Source organism: Clinocottus analis, unplaced genomic scaffold, assembly GCF_023055335.1.
Source record: "Clinocottus analis isolate CAN_PGR_092001 unplaced genomic scaffold, fCliAna1.0.p SCAF_70, whole genome shotgun sequence".
NCBI lineage: Eukaryota > Metazoa > Chordata > Actinopteri > Perciformes > Cottidae > Clinocottus > Clinocottus analis.
The window spans coordinates 216,230-235,000 of NW_027176230.1; the positions used below are offsets into that span (position 1 = coordinate 216,230).

Consider the following 18,771-nt stretch of genomic DNA (forward strand, 5'->3'; position numbering starts at 1 on the left):
AACCTACTCGTGTCCATCTGACCAGTGAGAGGGATGAGTTATACTCCACACAGAGCAATGTTTAAAGAAAGACATTGATTTGCCCTCGATGGTTAACAGGCAACTCGTTTCTCCTTCAGTCCACAGTACAGGGTCCCTCGTTTATCTGGGGGATTCGTTCCAAAAACAACCCGCGATAGACGAAATCCGCAAAGTAGTGACCTTTATTTTTTACCATTATTCTACATGTTTTAAGGCCGTAAAACCCCTAACCTCACACTTTAATACACTTTTTCAGACAGGCGTTAACATTGTCTCACATTTCTCTCTTATTTAAACATCTCAAAGTTTAAACTTTCGCAGATTTATAAAATAAGCCCAAACATGTTTAACAAATTTCATTTTACTGATCAATCTACGAGGTCCTCTGACCGCCTCTTTGTCCTGGAGCCGCTCCGCTGACTTTTTATCTGGACGTATTCTGTCCTGTACAGGAGACGCTGCACGAGGAGACTGATCACAAGGTGTACAGGACAGACCCTCAGCCAATCAGGACGCAGAACACAATGCACGGTTCTCCTTTAGCCAATCAGGACGCAGAACACAATGCACGGTTCTCCTTTAGCCAATCAGGACGCAGGACGCAATGCACGGTTCTCCTTTAGCCAATCAGAACACAATGCACGGTTCTCCTTTAGCCAATCAGGACGCAGAACACAATGCACGGTTCTCCTTTAGCCAATCAGGACGCAGGACGCAATGCACGGTTCTCCTTTAGCCAATCAGGACGCAGAACACAATGCACCTTCATACTGTACGCTGTAAAAAAAAAAAAGGTGAAAGGTGAAGCGCGTTGTAGCGAGGGATGACTGTACTACCCTAACAGTATGAGTAATACAGTGGACTGTTTAGTACAAATGATGGATGTAAACATTTTGTTTGTTACAATGTGAGATCATTATATCTTTAGAAAGGTTTTTAATTCAGTGGCGTCGGATGCAAATTATTTCTCCCTTTAGAGCCATATGTTACTTTTGTCACTGCTTTAAATCCAAAATGAAAAAACACACATGTTGGGAATATTTACTCATGATCGCTGGCTCTCTTCAGGCACTAAACTGTTAAAACACTTTGTACTAAAGTCATAGCACAAGTATCTGAAAACCAACATCTTGGGAGGGAGATGAAGTGACTCTACAGACTGGACTAAAGAGAAACTCTCATTGTGACACACAGTTGTTTCACTGCTTTTCTCTCACGCAGAAAACAGCCTTTCATTGTCACAGCGTCCCCCCACCTTAAATGATGAGCAGCTGACCCTCACTCACCCAACACATGACCCCTTGAGGAGGCTGCATGTGTGTGTGTGTGTATCTGTGTGTGTGTGTGTGTGTGTGTGTGTGTGTGTGTGTGTGTGTGTGTGTGTGTGTGTGTATCTGCCTGAGCCCGAACACCGGCCCCTCAAATGGGACGAGTTTCACTCCACAGACCATGACATGGAGGAAGTGAGGGGTGTGTGTGTGTATCTGTGTGTGTGTGTGTATATATATATATCTGTGTGTGTATATATCTGTGTGTGTGTGTGTGTGTGTGTGTGTGTGTGTATATATGTCTGTGCGTGTATATCTGTGTGTGTGTATCTGTGTGTGTGTGTGTGTGTGTGTGTGTGTGTGTGTGTGTGTGTGTATATCTGTGTGTGTATATCTGTATATATGTGTGTCTGTGTGTTACCCTGTGTCCCAGTTAGTAGCCAGTAGCTCCAGTAAAGCCGTCCTCTGCTGCAGGAGCAGGTGTCCGGGCAGCTGGGCGGTGGCCAGAGCGTGGAACTCCTCACAGGCGTAGTCATCCAGCACGCAGCCCCCTGCAGGAGGCTGCGACAGGAAGCTCTCCACTGACCAGGGACTGGAGGCCTTGGGGAGGAGAAGGAGAGTCGGTTCATTTGAAATTAATATGAAGTATTACAGTTATTACCAGGTATCTGCACCTGACCCCAGAATGATGTCAGTACAATCTGTCCCGTATAACATGCAGGCAGCATTAGCCACACAAGGAGCCACTCATCTCCTCTGATGATGACGACAGAGACCTGAACAGGACTTTATAGGGCGGTAAAACCAAGGAGCTGGTGGTGGACTTCTGCCGGGGCCAACACTCTGCATCCAGGGACTGGACATAGAGATTGTCAAGTCTTACAAGTACCTGGGTACCTGGGTGTTGAACAAACTGGACTGCACTAACCACACACACTTTATAAAAGAGACAAGCAGACTCTTCCTGCTGAGGTGACTCTGGTCTTTTGGGGTGCAGGGAGCCTCCTGAAGACCTTCTATGACTCTGTGGTGGCATCAGCCATCTTCTATGGAGTGTCTTCTGGAGCAGCAGCATCACAGTGATAGCTAAGCTATCACCTGGTGGAGGTGGTGTGGGACAGAAGGATGATGCTAAGCTATCACCTGGTGGAGGTGGTGGGGGACAGGAGGATGATGCTAAGCTATCACCTGGTGGAGGTGGTGGGGGACAGGAGGATGATGCTAAGCTATCACCTGGTGGAGGTGGTGGGGGACAGGAGGATGATGCTAAGCTATCACCTGGTGGAGGTGGTGTGGGACAGGAGGATGATGCTAAGCTAGCACCTAGTGGAGGTTGTGGGGGATAGGAGGATGATGCTAAGCTAGCACCTAGTGGAGGTGGTGGGGGATAGGATGATGATGCTAAGCTAGCACCTAGTGGAGGTGGTGGGGGATAGGAGGATGATGCTAAGCTAGCACCTAGTGGAGGTGGTGGGGGACAGGAGGATGATGCTAAGCTAGCACCTAGTGGAGGTGGTGGGGAATAGGATGATGATGCTAAGCTAGCACCTGATGGAGGTGGTGGGGGACAGGAGGATGATGCTAAGCTAGCACCTGGTGGAGGTGGTGGGGGACAGGAGGATGATGCTAAGCTATCACCTGGTGGAGGTGGTGGGGGACAGGAGGATGATGCTAAGCTATCACCTGGTGGAGGTGGTGTGGGACAGGAGGATGATGCTAAGCTATCACCTGGTGGAGGTGGTGGGGGACAGGAGGATGATGCTAAGCTATCACCTGGTGGAGGTGGTGGGGGACAGGAGGATGATGCTAAGCTATCACCTGGTGGAGGTGGTGGGGGACAGGAGGATAATGCTAAGCTATCACCTGGTGGAGGTGGTGTGGGACAGGAGGATGATGCTAAGCTATCACCTGGTGGAGGTGGTGTGGGACAGGAGGATGATGCTAAGCTATCACCTGGTGGAGGTGGTGTGGGACAGGAGGATGATGCTAAGCTCATCCCCGGTGTGTGAGGGAGTGGTACCGCAAGTCCAAGGGGCTCAAGCTAATAGAGAGGAGCGGTTGTCCTGTAACCACAAGGTAGCCGGTTCGATCCTCAGGCTCCCATTAGTTTTCATGTAAAAGTGTCCTTGACTGGTGCAATATAAATACATTTCATTCTGTCTGTATATCTAATATTACCATTGGGGATTCTTTACTGTTTTTATATTACTATGTGTCTCTTGTGTGCGTGCACCCCTCTGCTGCTGTAATCCTGCAGGACTAATAAAGGGATATCTTACAATGAGGGGGGGTATGGTGACATATGCACATACTACGTTCAGGCTAAAAGAGGCATCAGGGATGTGTGATGGTCCCGTCTGTCGCCTGCTCTCTCTGCTCATCCTAAAGCAGCCATTGTCTCCCTCGTCCTGCAGTGACTCACGATGGTTGCTATCTTCATCCTTTGATCACTCCATTTTCCTCATCATGAGTCACAGTTAGTTTTTAATGCAGCGTGCTTCAGGAAGGTTGTGTTGTGTTGTCTCTGGTGTCCATGCAACCAGTAAATATTGAGTCCTCACACAAACACATCCACAGCTCTTCATCACGCTGGCTTACTGGTGTCACTGGCTTACTGGTGGGGCCGTCACGACCTCGCCATGGTCGTTTTGTGTAATTGCATTGTTTTGTGAGTGGAGTGTGATTCCTAAATAGCTGCGATGACAACTCACCAGTTCTTGAGCCGTGAGTGTTTGTCTCTCTTTGCGGACGATGAGCCCGTCTCTCACTCCCAGGCTGCTGAACAGCTCTCTCCATCCCGCCACATCGCCATCTGTCTGCACATAGCAGGGACTCAGCAAGACCCAGTCGCAGCCTGGTGGAGGACGACGGAGACAGTGTTCAGGAGGAGGACCAGTCGACACATGAATATGGCTCTTTGATGTCAGTTCATCTCAGTTCAGGTGGAGCACCGGTGCGTTACCAGTGGTAAAAGGCAAACACTATATGTTATAAACAACATCAACAAGCACCTAAAATAGAGACGGAAGTATCTTCCCACAGACTAAATATTAAGTGGAGAGGAAGTATGATTATTCTAAATTACAATATATTTATATATTTCTTAGAATGGTAAAAAAAATGATATTTAAATACGGAAGTGAATATTTCACGATGAATAAAAGCATCACTCCTCTGGCTCCCTTTGGTGTCACACGGTCACCTCCATGGATTGAACATGAGATGCAACGTCATGAGGAACAAGCGAGGAAGACTCCACACGAGTGATGAAGTCAGAGAGAAAGCAAGGTTACGCTCCGTCACGTAAACGACACGGGGGAGTCCTTCTGGCTATCGTTAGGCTTTTGTAGTGTTTAAACAAGGAGCCGACAGACAGCTTTCTCCTTGTTTAGGTTTCTGCAGTGATGAGGAGGAAACGTACGGATGGCTTTGTATGTTTCCTCCTCGTCGCTATCAGCCGTGCTCGGCCATGGCACAGCTTCAAAGAGAGCAACAGCAGAAATAGAAACAGGACGTCCAACATGTCAAAATGGACATTAATGAGGAAAAAATACATGTTCATGAAAGTACAGTCAAACACCTTTTTTGTCTATTCGGACAGGCCTATATATGTAGTAAAAGCAGAGTTTTGTGAATGTGAGGGCTATTCATGGGATGTTTTATCACTGGTTTTTGTTTTTACAGAAATCTGTGAATATGAATATTTTGTGTAATGCAGAGCTGTCATCACTTTGGTCTCATTATCATGTTTGTGCTTTACTCTCTACCTACCAGGCAGTTTCTTGGGCAGGTTGATGTTGTCGTACTCTTCAGAGAAGTGCACCCGTGCATCAGCCGGGCTCAGCAGCCCCCTGCTGGTGAGGACGGGTACTGCAGTCTCACAGTACTCCTTGCTGGAGGAGCAGTGCAGCTTGATGAAGACCAAGTAACTCACCACCACCGCCTCTGGCTTCAACTGGTGGAGGAACCAGTGGGGGAGAGAGAGAAATACATGCATGCCAAATATGATGAGCCTTACTTTTGTAAAGCATGAAACGTTATAAACTGTGAGTTTGTCTCTCTTTGCGGATGATGAGACTCAGTGAAGCAGTTTGGTACCTTCCACTTGTTGCTCTGTATTGACGGGTAGATGTGCTGCTCCAGGAGCTCCTGAGGCTCCATGTCATGAACTCCCAGTCTCCTCAGCAGCTCCCGAACCTGCTGGCTCTCCAGAGGCTCCAGACAGCTCAGCAGAGAGGGCTGCACCACGTTTACATCCTGGTACAACGCAGACAGAGGGCCTGTGCACACACATGAGGACACACAGTATCACTTATCTTTAATGTTGAACGTCCAAGCCTCGTGGTAGTAAATATGGTTTCAGTTATTCCAGTCCCCCTCAAATACACGTTATTCTGCAGCTCATGCTCGAGAAGAAGAAGAAGAAGAAGAGGAAGAAGAAGAAGAAGAAGAAGAAGAAGAAGAAGAAGAAGAAGAAGAAGAAGAAGAAGAAGAAGAAGAAGGCCGTTTTACCATTTAGTTGACATTGTTTTAGTTTGTCTCATGTCATCTTAACCTGGATGTGGGAAATGTACAACTCATTTTGAATTTTAATTTTTTATTTTTTCTCTCTCTCTCTCTCTCTCTCTCTCTCTCTAGTCATCAGCCGTTAATACATTTTAAATCATTGTTAGAAACTCAACCTTATTTTGGTACTACAACATATTTCATTTGAATATAAAGTTTAAAAGATACTGCTTTCTGATTGATTTAGAGGCTGACATGAGTGATTTTAAACAGGAATCCCGATCACTTTAATTATGATAATAATAATCTGCTGTCACAGCAAAACGTTTATGTTTACAGTACATTCCTGCAGAAACTCCTGTGACCTCGTTAGTGTTGATCAATTCTGATAATTGATCATTTCTTTTTATCAAAGGAAACATTGTTGCAGCCTCTGGATGTGGGGACTGTTGCTTGTACCAAGGAGATGCTGTCCTGTCTGCCTCATCAGTTACTTCAGACACGAGCGCTGCTCATGAGTGTGGGTAGAATATGTATATGAAGGAGAGTCTGCTCAAATCCATAAGAAAGACACAACACCACACAGACCACATGAGTGTTAAAGTCAGACAACTGCAGCGGCAGGACGCTGACATCAGTGTGAAAATCAATTCTTCAAGCTGAGCAAACCTTTGCTGTGTTTTTAAATGTGATGACGCACAACACCTCCGCTGTTTAGTGTGCTATATGCCTGCTGATGGTTTGACGTCTTCCTCCTGCTCACCGGCCTGTGACTGGTCTGACTGCACAGAGAGCAGACCTGCCTTCAGAGGGAGGAGTCCTGCACAGCGCCATGGAGGGCCGGCTGATGCTTCCTACCTCCTACCTCCTACCTCCTGTCTCCTACCTCCTGCCATGGCCCTGCTGATGCTCCTACCTCCTACTTCCTGTCTCCTACCTCCTGTCTCTTACCTCCTGCCATGGCCCTGCTGATGCTCCTACCTCCTACTTCCTGTCTCCTACCTCCTGCCATGGCCCTGCTGATGCTCCTCCTCTCTACCTCCTACCTCCTGTCTCCTACCTCCTGTCTCCTACCTCCTGCCATGGCCCTGCTGATGCTCCTCCTCTCTACCTCCTACCTCCTGTCTCCTACCTCCTGTCTCCTACCTCCTGCCATGGCCCTGCTGATGCTCCTCCTCTCTACCTCCTACCTCCTACCTCCTGTCTCCTACCTCCTGCCATGGCCCTGCTGATGCTCCTCCTCTCTACCTCCTACCTCCTGTCTCCTACTTCCTGTCTCCTACCTCCTGCCATGGCCCTGCTGATGCCCCTCCTCTCTACCTCCTACCTCCTGTCTCCTACCTCCTGCCATGGCCCTGCTGATGCTCCTCCTCTCTGCCTCCTACCTCCTGTCTCCTACCTCCTGTCTCCTACCTCCTGCCATGGCCCTGCTGATGCTCCTCCTCTCTACCTCCTACCTCCTGCCTCCTACCTCCTGTCTCCTACCTCCTGCCATGGCCCTGCTGATGCTCCTCCTCTCTACCTCCTACCTCCTGTCTCCTACTTCCTGTCTCCTACCTCCTGCCATGGCCCTGCTGATGCCCCTCCTCTCTACCTCCTACCTCCTGTCTCCTACCTCCTGCCATGGCCCTGCTGATGCTCCTCCTCTCTGCCTCCTACCTCCTGTCTCCTACCTCCTGCCATGGCCCTACGGGTCCCCCTCCTCTCTACCTCTTGTCTCCTACCTCCTGCTTCCTACCTCCTACTTCCTGTCTCCTACCTCCTGCCATGGCCCTGCTGATCCTCCTCGTCTCTACCTCTTGTATCCTACCTCCTACCTCCTGTCTCCTACCTCCTGCCATGGCCCTGCTGATGTCCCTCCTCTCTACCTCATGTATCCTACCTCCTGCCTCCTACCTCCTGTCTCCTACCTCCTGCCATGGCCCTGCTGATGCTCCTCCCCTCTACCTCTTGTCTCCTACCTCCTGCTTCCTACCTCCTACTTCCTGTCTCCTACCTCCTGCCATGGCCCTGCTGATGCTCCTCCTCTCTGCCTCCTACCTCCTGTCTCCTACCTCCTGCCATGGCCCTGCTGATGCTCCTCCTCTCTACCTCCTACCTCCTGCCTCCTACCTCCTGTCTCCTACCTCCTGCCATGGCCCTGCTGATGCTCCTCCTCTCTACCTCCTACCTCCTGTCTCCTACCTCCTGCCTCCTACCTCCTGCCTCCTACCTCCTGTCTCCTACCTCCTGCCATGGCCCTGCTGATGCTCCTCCTCTCTACCTTCTACCTCCTGTCTCCTACTTCCTGTCTCCTACCTCCTGCCATGGCCCTGCTGATGCTCCTCCTCTCTACCTCCTGCCTCCTACCTCCTGTCTCCTACCTCCTGCCATGGCCCTGCTGATGCTCCTCCTCTCTACCTCCTACCTCCTGCCTCCTACCTCCTGCCTCCTACCTCCTGCCATGGCCCTGCTGATGCTCCTCCTCTCTACCTCCTACCTCCTGTCTCCTACCTCCTGTCTCCTACCTCCTGCCATGGCCCTGCTGATGCTCCTCCTCTCTACCTCCTACCTCCTGCCTCCTACCTCCTGCCTCCTACCTCCTGCCATGGCCCTGCTGATGCTCCTCCTCTCTACCTCCTACCTCCTGTCTCCTACCTCCTGCCATGGCCCTGCTGATGCTCCACCTCTCTACCTCCTACCTCCTGTCTCCTACCTCCTGTCTCCTACCTCCTGCCATGGCCCTGCTGATGCTCCTCCTCTCTACCTCCTACCTCCTGCCTCCTACCTCCTGTCTCCTACCTCCTGCCATGGCCCTGCTGATGCTCCTCCTCTCTACCTCCTGCCTCCTGTCTCCTACTTCCTGTCTCCTACCTCCTGCCATGGCCCTGCTGATGCCCCTCCTCTCTACCTCCTACCTCCTGTCTCCTACCTCCTGCCATGGCCCTGCTGATGCTCCTCCTCTCTGCCTCCTACCTCCTGTCTCCTACCTCCTGCCATGGCCCTACGGGTCCCCCTCCTCTCTACCTCTTGTCTCCTACCTCCTGCTTCCTACCTCCTACTTCCTGTCTCCTACCTCCTGCCATGGCCCTGCTGATCCTCCTCGTCTCTACCTCTTGTATCCTACCTCCTACCTCCTGTCTCCTACCTCCTGCCATGGCCCTGCTGATGTCCCTCCTCTCTACCTCATGTATCCTACCTCCTGCCTCCTACCTCCTGTCTCCTACCTCCTGCCATGGCCCTGCTGATGCTCCTCCCCTCTACCTCTTGTCTCCTACCTCCTGCTTCCTACCTCCTACTTCCTGTCTCCTACCTCCTGCCATGGCCCTGCTGATGCTCCTCCTCTCTGCCTCCTACCTCCTGTCTCCTACCTCCTGCCATGGCCCTGCTGATGCTCCTCCTCTCTACCTCCTACCTCCTGCCTCCTACCTCCTGTCTCCTACCTCCTGCCATGGCCCTGCTGATGCTCCTCCTCTCTACCTCCTACCTCCTGTCTCCTACCTCCTGCCTCCTACCTCCTGCCTCCTACCTCCTGTCTCCTACCTCCTGCCATGGCCCTGCTGATGCTCCTCCTCTCTACCTTCTACCTCCTGTCTCCTACTTCCTGTCTCCTACCTCCTGCCATGGCCCTGCTGATGCTCCTCCTCTCTACCTCCTGCCTCCTACCTCCTGTCTCCTACCTCCTGCCATGGCCCTGCTGATGCTCCTCCTCTCTACCTCCTACCTCCTGCCTCCTACCTCCTGCCTCCTACCTCCTGCCATGGCCCTGCTGATGCTCCTCCTCTCTACCTCCTACCTCCTGTCTCCTACCTCCTGTCTCCTACCTCCTGCCATGGCCCTGCTGATGCTCCTCCTCTCTACCTCCTACCTCCTGCCTCCTACCTCCTGCCTCCTACCTCCTGCCATGGCCCTGCTGATGCTCCTCCTCTCTACCTCCTACCTCCTGTCTCCTACCTCCTGCCATGGCCCTGCTGATGCTCCACCTCTCTACCTCCTACCTCCTGTCTCCTACCTCCTGTCTCCTACCTCCTGCCATGGCCCTGCTGATGCTCCTCCTCTCTACCTCCTACCTCCTGCCTCCTACCTCCTGTCTCCTACCTCCTGCCATGGCCCTGCTGATGCTCCTCCTCTCTACCTCCTGCCTCCTACCTCCTGTCTCCTACCTCCTGCCATGACCCTGCTGATGCTCCTCCTCTCTGCCTCCTACCTCCTGTCTCCTACCTCCTGTCTCCTACCTCCTGCCATGGCCCTGCTGATGCCCCTCCTCTCTACCTCCTACCTCCTGTCTCCTACCTCCTGCCATGGCCCTGCTGATGCTCCTCCTCTCTGCCTCCTACCTCCTGTCTCCTACCTCCTGCCATGGCCCTACGGGTCCCCCTCCTCTCTACCTCTTGTCTCCTACCTCCTGCTTCCTACCTCCTACTTCCTGTCTCCTACCTCCTGCCATGGCCCTGCTGATCCTCCTCCTCTCTACCTCTTGTATCCTACCTCCTACCTCCTGTCTCCTACCTCCTGCCATGGCCCTGCTGATGTCCCTCCTCTCTACCTCATGTATCCTACCTCCTGCCTCCTACCTCCTGTCTCCTACCTCCTGCCATGGCCCTGCTGATGCTCCTCCCCTCTACCTCTTGTCTCCTACCTCCTGCTTCCTACCTCCTACTTCCTGTCTCCTACCTCCTGCCATGGCCCTGCTGATGCTCCTCCTCTCTGCCTCCTACCTCCTACCTCCTACCTCCTGCCATGGCCCTGCTGATGCTCCTCCTCTCTACCTCCTACCTCCTGCCTCCTACCTCCTGTCTCCTACCTCCTGCCATGGCCCTGCTGATGCTCCTCCTCTCTACCTTCTACCTCCTGTCTCCTACTTCCTGTCTCCTACCTCCTGCCATGGCCCTGCTGATGCTCCTCCTCTCTACCTCCTGCCTCCTACCTCCTGTCTCCTACCTCCTGCCATGGCCCTGCTGATGCTCCTCCTCTCTACCTCCTACCTCCTGCCTCCTACCTCCTGCCTCCTACCTCCTGCCATGGCCCTGCTGATGCTCCTCCTCTCTACCTCCTACCTCCTGTCTCCTACCTCCTGTCTCCTACCTCCTGCCATGGCCCTGCTGATGCTCCTCCTCTCTACCTCCTACCTCCTGCCTCCTACCTCCGGCCTCCTACCTCCTGCCATGGCCCTGCTGATGCTCCTCCTCTCTACCTCCTACCTCCTGTCTCCTACCTCCTGCCATGGCCCTGCTGATGCTCCACCTCTCTACCTCCTACCTCCTGTCTCCTACCTCCTGTCTCCTACCTCCTGCCATGGCCCTGCTGATGCTCCTCCTCTCTACCTCCTACCTCCTGCCTCCTACCTCCTGTCTCCTACCTCCTGCCATGGCCCTGCTGATGCTCCTCCTCTCTACCTCCTGCCTCCTACCTCCTGTCTCCTACCTCCTGCCATGACCCTGCTGATGCTCCTCCTCTCTGCCTCCTACCTCCTGTCTCCTACCTCCTGTCTCCTACCTCCTGCCATGGCCCTGCTGATGCTCCTCCTCTCTACCTCCTGCCTCCTACCTCCTGTCTCCTACCTCCTGCCATGACCCTGCTGATGCTCCTCCTCTCTGCCTCCTACCTCCTGTCTCCTACCTCCTGCCATGGCCCTGCTGATGGTCCTCCTCTTTACCTCCTACCTCCTGCCTCCTACCTCCTGTCTCCTACCTCCTGCCATGGCCCTGCTGATGCTCCTCCTCTCTACCTCCTACTTCCTGCCTCCTACCTCCTGTCTCCTACCTCCTGCCATGGCCCTGCTGATGCTCCTCCTCTCTACCTCCTACTTCCTGCCTCCTACCTCCTGTCTCCTACCTCCTGCCATGGCCCTGCTGATGCTCCTCCTCTCTACCTCCTACCTCCTGTCTCCTACCTCCTGCCATGGCCCTGCTGATGCTCCTCCTCTCTACCTCCTGCCTCCTACCTCCTGTCTCCTACCTCCTGCCATGGCCCTGCTGATGCTCCTCCTCTCTACCTCCTACCTCCTGCCTCCTACCTCCTGTCTCCTACCTCCTGCCATGGCCCTGCTGATGCTCCTCCTCTCTACCTCCTACTTCCTGCCTCCTACCTCCTGTCTCCTACCTCCTGCCATGGCCCTGCTGATGCTCCTCCTCTCTACCTCCTACCTCCTACCTCCTGTCTCCTACCTCCTGCCATGGCCCTGCTGATGCTCCTCCTCTCTACCTCCTACCTCCTGCCTCCTACCTCCTGTCTCCTACCTCCTGCCATGGCCCTGCTGATGCTCCTCCTCTCTACCTCCTACCTCCTGTCTCCTACCTCCTGTCTCCTACCTCCTGCCATGGCCCTGCTGATGCTCCTCCTCTCTACCTCCTACCTCCTGCCTCCTACCTCCTGTCTCCTACCTCCTGCCATGGCCCTGCTGATGCTCCTCCTCTCTACCTCCTCCTGCATCATGGGTGGTGGTTATCTGGATGGTGTACCATGTGTATACTACTCATTATATGAATAGTGTCTGTCATATTCATGCAATGAGCTGTAACTCTGTACCGTTTCTGGTCACATGACATCTGTTGTTCTGAAATCTTGAAATGTGTACAGACATAAATACGTAGTTGACAGTGTCCTCAGACTCTGCCCTTTACCTAAGGTAGACAAAAAAGTGAAAGAAAAAAAAAGTGTTGGGATGCAGACAGGAGAATCAGCATCATGTCTATTTAAAAATGAACTGCTTCCTCAACAATTCTTAAGTGCTTGCAGAGATATAGTTTGTAATGAAGGCACCAGTCAGACAGTCTAACTCGTCATCACACTGTGGTCAAGAACGTACTGAAGAGAAATTACCTTTCTGAGCTTGACCGTTCCTTTTCTTGGTCTTGTTTTCCTCCATTGGAAAGAACACTCCTTCCCCGTTTAGAGCCACCACGCGTCCGTCAGCCAGGGGGATTATGGGTAGATTGCGGAGGGTTTGCAAGATGGCGTCCGCCTCTCCGTAGCCGTGCTCCAGAGCTCGGAAGTTGCAAACCAGCAGCTTGGCCAGCTGCCGCAGGCCGTCATCTAGAAGACATTTTACATGACGTGGAGATGTAGTTAAAGCTTTCTGATCACACTCAGAACAGACACATGCACCCGATGAACGCACTCCTTCAAGAGCACCTTACGTTAAACTGATCCATCTTATTAATTAGAACATTTATAAGTACAACAGTAATTAATTATCCCACCGTGAAGCTTTAATCAGAGCCGGCTATCCCAGCTAGCTCAATAATGAAGCCAATTACAGCAATTAGCAAATATTTTAACGCCGCATACTTTGCTTTGACATATAACATAGATGTATTGACATGTTTAGTGACTGCTGGTTTGCAGCAGAGGACTCTCACAACATCCAGCGCTATCATAGATATGGGTTTCTATCGCCGAGTGTCTGTTGTGTTAATGTGATCACAACAAAATGTCTAGTATTCTGTCAGCAGTGCTGTGTAATGCGTTGTGCGTGGATGAGCTTTCCATCAGATTTCTCCCTCTGCTCCTTCCTGTCCTCACACACCTGAATGGATGCCTTCCATCAACTCTTTGGCCATGGCTGTGGTCACCGTGGTAACATCAGATCCCCGCAGGTATCGCACTCCGAGGTATGTGAGCAGGGAGGTGGGCGGGGCCGGGCTCAAACCCGGATGGAGGTAGGACAGAGACAGATGCCTTTCTAGCTCGGCGCCGCCAATCACGTCACGGATCACAGCGTCCCGACAGACGGCCACCTGGGACGGCAGCTTGTACACAACCTTACCATCTGGAAGAGAAACACGTACACAACCTTACCATCTGGAAGAGAAACACGTACACAACCTCACCATCTGGAAGAGAAACACGTACACAACCTTACCATCTGGAAGAGAAACACGTACACAACCTTACCATCTGAACATGTACACAACCTCACCATCTGAACATGTACACAACCTCACCATCTGAACATGTACACAACCTCACCATCTGAACATGTACACAACCTTACCATCTGGAAGAGAAACACGTACACAACCTTACCATCTGAACATGTACACAACCTCACCATCTGAACATGTACACAACCTCACCATCTGAACATGTACACAACCTCACCATCTGAACATGTACACAACCTTACCATCTGAACATGTACACAACCTTACCATCTGGAAGAGAAACACGTACACAACCTTACCATCTGAACATGTACACAACCTCACCATCTGAACATGCACACAACCTTACCATCTGAACATGTACACAACCTTACCATCTGAACATGTACACAACCTCACCATCTGAACATGCACACAACCTCACCATCTGAACATGTACACAACCTCACCATCTGAACATGTACACAACCTCACCATCTGAACATGTACACAACCTCACCATCTGAACATGCACACAACCTTACCATCTGAACATGTACACAACCTTACCATCTGGAAGAGAAACACGTACACAACCTTACCATCTGAACATGTACACAACCTCACCATCTGAACATGCACACAATGCATCACAGTAGTACCTGAGCTGAGTGTCGGCAGGAAGGCCTTGCCCTTGAGCATTTGAATGATCTGCCCGGCAACAGGCTTGAAGAAGTCCAGCACCTCGTCCGGCAGCGGCACAAACAGCAGGAAGTGGCAGAGGCCCTTCAGCCCCGTGAACTCGGGGTGGCTCTGGGAGCAGAAGGGAACAACAGGTGGTGTTACAGTCACATCCGGACCGCCGTCCGCCTGGAGGTGACCCGGGGTCTGAATGTTCAAATAATGGCCAAAAACATCCGAGCAATCTTGATGATTTTTTATTTTTGGGAAATAAACGAAATAAAGTATTTTTTTCCTTCAAAATGTAACTTTGATGGTTGCTTATTCAGTTATGAATACTCAGTGACTGCAGGAACATTGCTTTAATCTTGTAGAAACACAGCAGTCTTACAGTGAAGACATCCATGGCCTGCAGGAAGAGTTGTGCAATCTCAGATCGAAGCGACTGGTTCCATGAGCTGTCTCTGTCGACATCTTCCCGAGAGGAAGGGATGTCGAAGTCACCTGAAGAAGAAGAAGAGTATTCTTATTCCACCAACTGTGTCCACGGTGGGAAAGCTCGATCATCCTGAACTCCGTTCTCACCTTGGATGATGAATCGGAAGCCAAAACTGCGAAGCGGCAGGTAAGCAAACACAGGTTGTTTCTGTGGCTGGCAAACGACGTCACTTCCTGTAACGCTGCCGTGCAGCTGGAACGCCAGGGCGAGCTCAGTGGACTCCACGTCCTTTTTGATCTGATGGAGGAACAGACCCATGTTCATATATATCTCATCCACCTTTTGTTCTGGAAACCAGATATGATACATTTGTCTAAAAGTGAAGCCACAGAGATTGGCATGTCAGTGTGTCTGCTTCACCGTCTTGGGCTGCACCGTCGCTTTGACCACCAGCCAGCGCTCCACCCCCTCTGGGTGCTCCACCTCCAACACGTTGTGACTCAGGTCCTTTCGAGTCATGGTCACGAGACGCTTCTCGCTCTGCAGGGAGACAGCGCAGCCGGTGGTGGAGGTAGGGACAAAGGTATTAGGATTACCTCAATGACCAAACCATGCGTATGTGCATGAATTATGAGCAAATGTACAAGTGCACAAGCTACCTGGCTGTAGATGGAGATGGAGCGCAGGCGGTGCAGAAAGAGCAGCAGGGAGGGGTGCAGGTCATGAAAGAGGTTTCTGGTCTGATGGCTCTCTGAGCGCAGAGGAAGGCAGATCTTCGTGGTCCAGCTGATCAGAGCGTAAGCACAGTGAGGTAGTTAGGAAGCAAGAGCTTTGGATGGACAATGAGCCACAGTTAGCAGCTAGCTTGTGAACATAGCGGAGCATTTGTAAACAGATCAGTGGAGACCAAAACAGAAGACAACAGTGAAGACATATTACATATTACAGAAACATGACACATGACGAATGCTGCGTCATGTCTGCCAATTAGGCAACTGCTTAATTATCAGCTTTATTAGGTGATGTCACTCTTGTGTATGTTGTGATGGAAGAGACAAGCTTTCAGATGTTTATGCCATATAACATCTGCTAAATATGACACCAAGCGTACTTCTGAAATGTGTTTGTTTAATTAAATTCTCAGCATTAAAGGCCAATCAATATATTTAGCCATGTTTATATTTGAGGTACATTTACCACAATTCAAAAAAATAGTTAGATAGAATTGGAATAAGGAGCTTGCTCGGACACGTGAAGAGACTTGTCGTCCTATGACCTCCAACATGTGTGACGCTCCACCACTGTGTCTCTGTCACTCAACCTGTGCTGATGCAAGTCCTTCATCTGTGCGTCCAGAGGCCTCTCGTCTTCACTCCAGTGGGGGAGGATGTATCCCATGGGGCCGCAGGTCTTGTCGAATCGCAAGTGAAAGCCATTGGAGTGAATCTCAGGACAGTCTGTGACTTTAAACACGGATTTGAAGCCGATGCCCTTTTGACCTATGAAGAAGAGAGCAATCGGGATCAATAACTGGAAAGGTTGCCACTGTGTAATAATCCATGTTGTGGACCAGGATTTGTACAGGGTTAGGAGCTCTCCATCCCAATCTGTGTTTTCCTCCACTATCAGTAGTTAGAATTAGAGCTGGGCAAAGTTGAAAGAAATGGAACTGATTAATCACGTAATATTTTTGGGAAGACTAGAAAAGTGCTTCACAAGGACGGGTCCATTCACCTTTGACCTCCTTCAGCTCCAGCCCTGATCCCTCGTGACAAAACATGCGCTTTGACTTTTCCTTTTCTCCTTTAGGGCATCATGTACTTACCGATGTATCCATACTTGTGTTTGCCCTTGGTGCTGCGGCCCACATCACAGATGGCCCTGATGTTCATCTCCTGGAAGCCAGTCTCGTTATTGAGCACAGTGATGCTGTCTCTGTCCACCACGAAGGCCAGCGCGGGAACAACACCCTCTGATGGGTAGCTGTTGTCATCAGCATTCTGGGAACCGGAAACAAAGAGGTGAGAAGGTCACGATCACACGAATCACAAACAATACTATGAGACATATGCAGGATCCAAAAACGTCATGTTTTCATTAGTATTGAGAAAAACATATTTTACAGCTCAAAATGGCTGCAGAGCCATTTAATATAGTTTCTGAAGCTTCCTTCATGTTTTCCTGTTGTCTCCATGACCGGAACAACAACTTCCTAAACCTCTTCCACAACCAAATCCGCTGCTGATGAAGGACTCCTCTTCCTCCATGGACCTCTGGAACGGCACACAGCTGAACACCGGACTGCTTTACATGTGTCGTTGTATACGAGTTGAGGTCCCATTACTTCCTGAACACATCTCTAAAGCCATGCTATTGAAAACACTTTTGTCTTCACAGTCTCACGTTTGCTGCCACACGAGTAGGACCACTGGAGTGAAGGAGTGATCGCCATCCACTCTAGTTCATCAACAACTTCCCCATTTTGGGGATTCTTTGTTGGATGCATTTGAGAAAAAGGGTTATCTTTAAGAATTCAAAGTGGGTGAGTAAAAACCTTTCACCAACACTTAAACTTTTACTGCAACATCCTTTGACCCTTGCTTTTCATCCAGCCTGGGCCTTAGGGAGCATAGGGTACAGGAAAGTGAACTTTGGTTAGTTTCTTGCTGAAGGACACCTGCATGCAGACAGTTTGAGTCGATGTTTGTGGTCAATGGACGATGCACTCTACCACTGAGCCACAGAGACACAAAGATGTAATGTCATCTTTATGGGAGTAAATATTAATCACCTGAATGAGTTCCAGGACAAAGTGTGTGTCTTTGCTGTAGAGTTCTGTGGAGAGGCGGTCCAAGCTGCGGCCCAGCCGGTCCTGATGCACCTGCATCAACTTGTGGCCTGCAGCGTTCAGCTCCACACCAATACCAAACTCACTCTTCCTGTCAGGACAGAAGAACAGCTGTATGTAGAGCAACCATTCTTTGAAGGTAGGCAAAACTACATCATAAAGCTTCAGTGGACATTGAAAACAAACCTGATGTCTTCAATAATGGCTCTTTGGACATCTGGTGTGGACTGGCAGCTGGCAGGACCAGATAGTCCTGACTGCTCCTCGTCCGGGCCTCCTTCAGCTTCACTGCTGATGTCTGATGTCTCCCCGTTAGGCAGTGCAGACAACTCATAAAGCTCCTCTTCGTCCTCTCCCTCTTCAACTACTACGTCTTGCTCGCCATTAACTGGAATAAAACATTCAGCATTAAAAGATGGGAGGCATACCTGGTAAGGTTCAGTCTGAATGAACCTTCACCTTGTTGGAGGCTCTGGTTGAGATGGGACGAGGCAAAGCTGTTGTCCATTATGTTACTCTCAAGATACTCATCTTCACTCATATTCAGAGTTGACAGGCTGCTGCTCTCAGAATCTATCAAGTTGGACTGAAGTCCCTAAAAAAAAGAGAACATTTGAAGCTAAGCCAATAACAATAGAACATCTGTTAAACACACAGTGTACGCACAAAATGCAGCGGCAAGCTCATTAAACTATTCAACCATCCATCCATTATCTTCTGCTTAACCAGGGCCGGGTCGTAGGGGCAACAGGCTTTGCAGGATATATATATATATATATATATATATATATATATATATATATATATATATATATATATATATATATATATACACACACACATACACACACACACACCTCTCCAGCATGTTCAGAGAGCCTCAAAGAGAGGGGTCCAGGAGGCTCCTGAGCAGATGCTGTACTGCTCCATTAAAGTTATAAATAACAATAGTGCATAGATTCAGCTGCAATATGGAGGCAAGAGGAGAGAAGCCGTTTGGGGTGGCAGCCACATCAACGTTCACGACTTTCAGCTCCAACTAGAACACAAGATAGTAATAACTTCACAAAAGATGTGTTTTGTGACAAAGACGCTGGGTGTACATGAGCGTTTGTTTTACTAAAGGGTCCGTGGAGACGACATGTTGACTATCTGGCACATGGA

The 18,771-nt window shown here is 50.5% G+C and overlaps 1 protein-coding gene across 1 annotated transcript in view; it reads right to left on the bottom strand.

Moving 5' to 3' along the window:
* Positions 1 to 18,771, bottom strand: part of wu:fj29h11 (uncharacterized) — a 57,499-nt gene that overhangs the window by 18,024 nt on the left and 20,704 nt on the right. The window contains exons 18-33 of the mRNA XM_068566944.1: positions 18,067 to 18,202; positions 17,794 to 17,995; positions 17,551 to 17,698; positions 16,585 to 16,759; positions 16,081 to 16,258; positions 15,419 to 15,545; positions 15,180 to 15,299; positions 14,906 to 15,056; positions 14,712 to 14,824; positions 14,302 to 14,452; positions 13,303 to 13,545; positions 12,597 to 12,809; positions 5,388 to 5,569; positions 5,061 to 5,244; positions 4,001 to 4,143; positions 1,711 to 1,889 (exon numbers count right to left, since the gene is read on the bottom strand). Coding sequence (XP_068423045.1) covers positions 1,711 to 1,889; positions 4,001 to 4,143; positions 5,061 to 5,244; positions 5,388 to 5,569; positions 12,597 to 12,809; positions 13,303 to 13,545; positions 14,302 to 14,452; positions 14,712 to 14,824; positions 14,906 to 15,056; positions 15,180 to 15,299; positions 15,419 to 15,545; positions 16,081 to 16,258; positions 16,585 to 16,759; positions 17,551 to 17,698; positions 17,794 to 17,995; positions 18,067 to 18,202 — 2,645 coding nt within the window. The remainder of the gene's footprint in view (positions 1 to 1,710; positions 1,890 to 4,000; positions 4,144 to 5,060; positions 5,245 to 5,387; positions 5,570 to 12,596; positions 12,810 to 13,302; positions 13,546 to 14,301; positions 14,453 to 14,711; positions 14,825 to 14,905; positions 15,057 to 15,179; positions 15,300 to 15,418; positions 15,546 to 16,080; positions 16,259 to 16,584; positions 16,760 to 17,550; positions 17,699 to 17,793; positions 17,996 to 18,066; positions 18,203 to 18,771) is intronic.